Here is a 3,487-nt window from a genome sequence, read left to right as displayed (position 1 = left end):
CATCCCCTAATGTCAGTCTTTCTTTTACCGTGGATTTCGACAACTTCGGGGATATTCTTTTTACGTCACAAATTCTTTTGTTTCAACCAGAGCCCAAAAGTCCACACTTTGGCGAGGTTCTTCTTGACGCCATAGTTATTTTGTTTTTCTTTTGTTTAAGAGGGTTCAAAAGTCCATATCCGTCCCTTTGCATTTTATTTCCTTTTTGAGTATTCAGCGCCTCAAAGAATGAGGAAATCAAATTGATATGGTCGTAATACAAAAAGTAAATAACAGCTCTCCTAATCACAGCTCTCCTAATAAAGAAATGGTAAGGTAAATACTTACCAATCGAACAAGCGATAAACAATAATATTTGGATTTTAAATTTGACAAATGTATATTGCTTTTGAATGCATCAAACGTCACTGTACTGTTGGGTTAAATACTGAAGATCAAAACAGTTATTTCAGTTTTGCTATTTGTTTGTTATATTCATATCAGTAATATTTTGTTTCGAAGACATTTGCAGTTGAGACTGTGCGTTCAAATTGCAAATATTTGTTTATGATGGCAGGTAATTTATTTTATATGTAATTCTTTTTTATTTTCATTATTATCATTATTGTAGACATACATGGCGTCACGATTCTATTCTATTCACGATTTGTCACCACCTAAAATCGTTAGAGAATTTGGGTTTTGAGTTATTTGCTGATCTTGATGGTTTCAGAAGTCCAGCTGAATTCTTTAATTGCCCACTCCCTGATATGTTATTAGAGATTGGCAACAAACTGAATGCCATTGTTGTTGTTACGAAAGTAACTTTACAAAAGCTTAAGAATACAAAGTTAGAATGTTAAAAATCTTAAAAAAATACGAGTTAAAGAAAATGTTTGTAGAAATTTCTTCTCTTGGATTCTTCGAACTTGCAGACAGTTTGGTTGCCTGGATGTAAAACGTATGGCTATAAAATTCCTGAGGTAGCGATAAGAAGCCCGTATTTTATCTATGTTAGTATGGTTTGGGAAAACCTTTTCATACTAAAATTTTATAAATCATTAATTCATTTTAACCCTATTCGGTCCGGGGTTTTTTGAACACATTATGACCGGGGATCATAATATGTTATAATAAATTTTTTTTTCTTGCGTCAGCGAATTTTCTGTGACGTCATCAAAAGCTTAAAATTTGTATAAAATGCCACCATCTGCTTAAAATTAAATTGCTTTCGTTCTAGAGCGAATTTTTGCATTCTGATTGAAGTTTCTGAAAGCTAAATAAAAGTTATTTAATGCATTTTCTGGTTTTTACATAAATTGCATGAAAAGTTCCCAAAAATTGCCCCAAAATCCGATATTTCCAATTTTCCGGTAAAATCTGAAGGAATCGGATTAATCACATGTCCCAAACATAGAAAATGATTCTACTTGATAAAAAAAAGTTGTGTTGTAAGTTTCAAGTTTTAAGAAGAATCTTTTCATAGAGAATCCTTCCCATCCCCCCACACCCCCACACCTCCCGCCCCCTCGGGCGGAATAGGATTAAATACAAATTAAAGTTTAAAAACTTATTGTTATTTGTTGTTGTTGTTGTTGTTGTTGTTGTTATTACTTTTATATTTCTAATAGAAATGATAATTGAGAGATCAGAGACTTTATAGGTAGTTTGATCAAACCCCACAAGCAAATAAATGAAGCTATACAAAGGGATAATTTAGATGTTATAGAAGCATCTATGTATAGTAGTCCACCAAATAGGCCGATAGGATCAAATACGATTTCCATTCACGAAACAAACGTGTAAAGACATTTATAAATTTTCTTCATAGGAACACGGGTGAAAGTTACAAAAAAAATATATACTTGCGAAGATAAAGGTATTCTTTCTTTTTCCTTCTTTACATTAGAATTAAAGGACAAAATGCTATCATATAAACAAACGATTTTCAGTCGAGTAAAACACTGGAAAATAAATAATTTATCATAGATGACAAACCACATAATGTAAAACGGTAAAACACATGACAAGTCTGTTAGACTGATGAAATAGCTAACATAATTATTTACATTGTGTTGTTGTTTTTGATGGAGTGCTCATCTAGTGTGAAATCCTAGACACGTATGTATACTAATTCTAGGAAGGCAACTTTACCTTTAGATGCTTGTTTGTATGCTCATAACAAAGTTCGCTCGTATCATAAAGTTGAACCCTTAGTTTGGGACACAAAACTGGCTACAAATGCAAAGAATTGGGCAATCCACTTATTGGAAAACGATCTTTATGATCATGCTTACGGTATTAATGATGGTGAGAATTTGTATAGAATACCAAGTGCTTCTCATCGCGCTTATCACGCTGTCCATTTCTTGTAAGTACTTTTATAAAAACAAATAAGAATTGACGTACGTGATTTAGGGAAGAAATTTTCAAGAATTTTCCAAAAAATAAATTTTACTAATTACACAATTTTTAACCACGAAAATGTGTTCTTGCAAAATTTTCTTCGCTCAAATTAGCTTCCAAATTACGTGTTTTTTCAGCTATCAGGAAATTGAAAATTACGACTTCAGGAGAATGAGCGAACCTAACAGTACATTGAGCGATGATGAATTTGACGAGGTTGGTCATTTTACTCAAGTTGTTTGGAAGGATGCAAAAAAAGTTGGATGTTGTGTAGCTTTTGACAAGAAATTAAAGAAAACCATTATTGTTTGTCGATATAGTATTAAACAAAATCAAAATTATTCCGAACAAGTCCTTCGGCAAAATGTAAATGGTAATGTTTTAGATATCCCTTTGTTGTTTTAGCATGAGAAAAGAAAAAACATCAACTTAACATACGGGTTTTAAGTAGAGAATTACATATGTTGATAAATGCCTAGCAGAATGACTTTTTTTTTAGGAAATGGTGAATTATTCATCCCGAAGTGTGAAGATCTCATTTGCGAAAACGATGTGGAAACAACCTTAGAAGGTGTTGACCATTACATCATGTTTTAAATAAAGGGTGTATTTATGCGCACTTGATTCTCCTATTGTGAAAAGAAGAAACTCAAAAAATAACCTCTGCTTTAAATTTCTTTATAGCTTACTTTTCACTATTATTATTATTATTATTATTATTATTATTATTATTATTATTATTATTATTATTATTATTATTATTATTATTATTATTATTATTATTATTATTATTATTATTATTATTATTATTATTATTATTATTATTATTATTATTATTATTATTATTATTATTATTATTATTATTATTATTATTATTATTATTATTATTATTATTATTATTATTATTATTATTATTATTATTATTATTATTATTATTATTATTATTATTATTATTATTATTATTATTATTATTATTATTATATAGCGTATGAAATTATAATGGTCCGTGATTCTATGTGCGATTATCTTACACCCTAAACACATTAAATACTTTACATGTTCCAATTTTTTAAAAAAGAACCATTTTTAAGGAACTTGGTGT

The 3,487-nt window shown here is 29.5% G+C and overlaps 1 protein-coding gene across 2 annotated transcripts; it reads left to right on the top strand.

Annotated features, from left to right (window-relative positions):
• Positions 1-392: 392 nt before the first annotated feature.
• On the top strand, positions 393-3,045 carry LOC130629803 (ectin-like). Of its 2 annotated transcripts, none has more exons than XM_057443161.1 (5): positions 393-556; positions 1,811-1,858; positions 2,140-2,350; positions 2,523-2,601; positions 2,885-3,045. In XM_057443161.1, the coding sequence occupies exons 1-5, from the start codon at positions 547-549 to the stop codon at positions 2,951-2,953; spliced, it is 417 nt and encodes a 138-aa protein (XP_057299144.1). In that variant the 5' UTR covers positions 393-546; the 3' UTR covers positions 2,954-3,045. The 2 variants fall into 2 exon arrangements, with proteins under 2 accessions (XP_057299144.1, XP_057299142.1); XM_057443159.1 differs by having other exon boundaries at positions 396-556; positions 2,523-2,758.
• Positions 3,046-3,487: the final 442 nt, after the last annotated feature.

This window comes from Hydractinia symbiolongicarpus, chromosome 2 (genome assembly GCF_029227915.1).
Source record: "Hydractinia symbiolongicarpus strain clone_291-10 chromosome 2, HSymV2.1, whole genome shotgun sequence".
NCBI lineage: Eukaryota > Metazoa > Cnidaria > Hydrozoa > Anthoathecata > Hydractiniidae > Hydractinia > Hydractinia symbiolongicarpus.
Note: the sequence above shows the minus strand (reverse complement) of the source record. Positions and strands in the feature narration are given on the sequence as shown.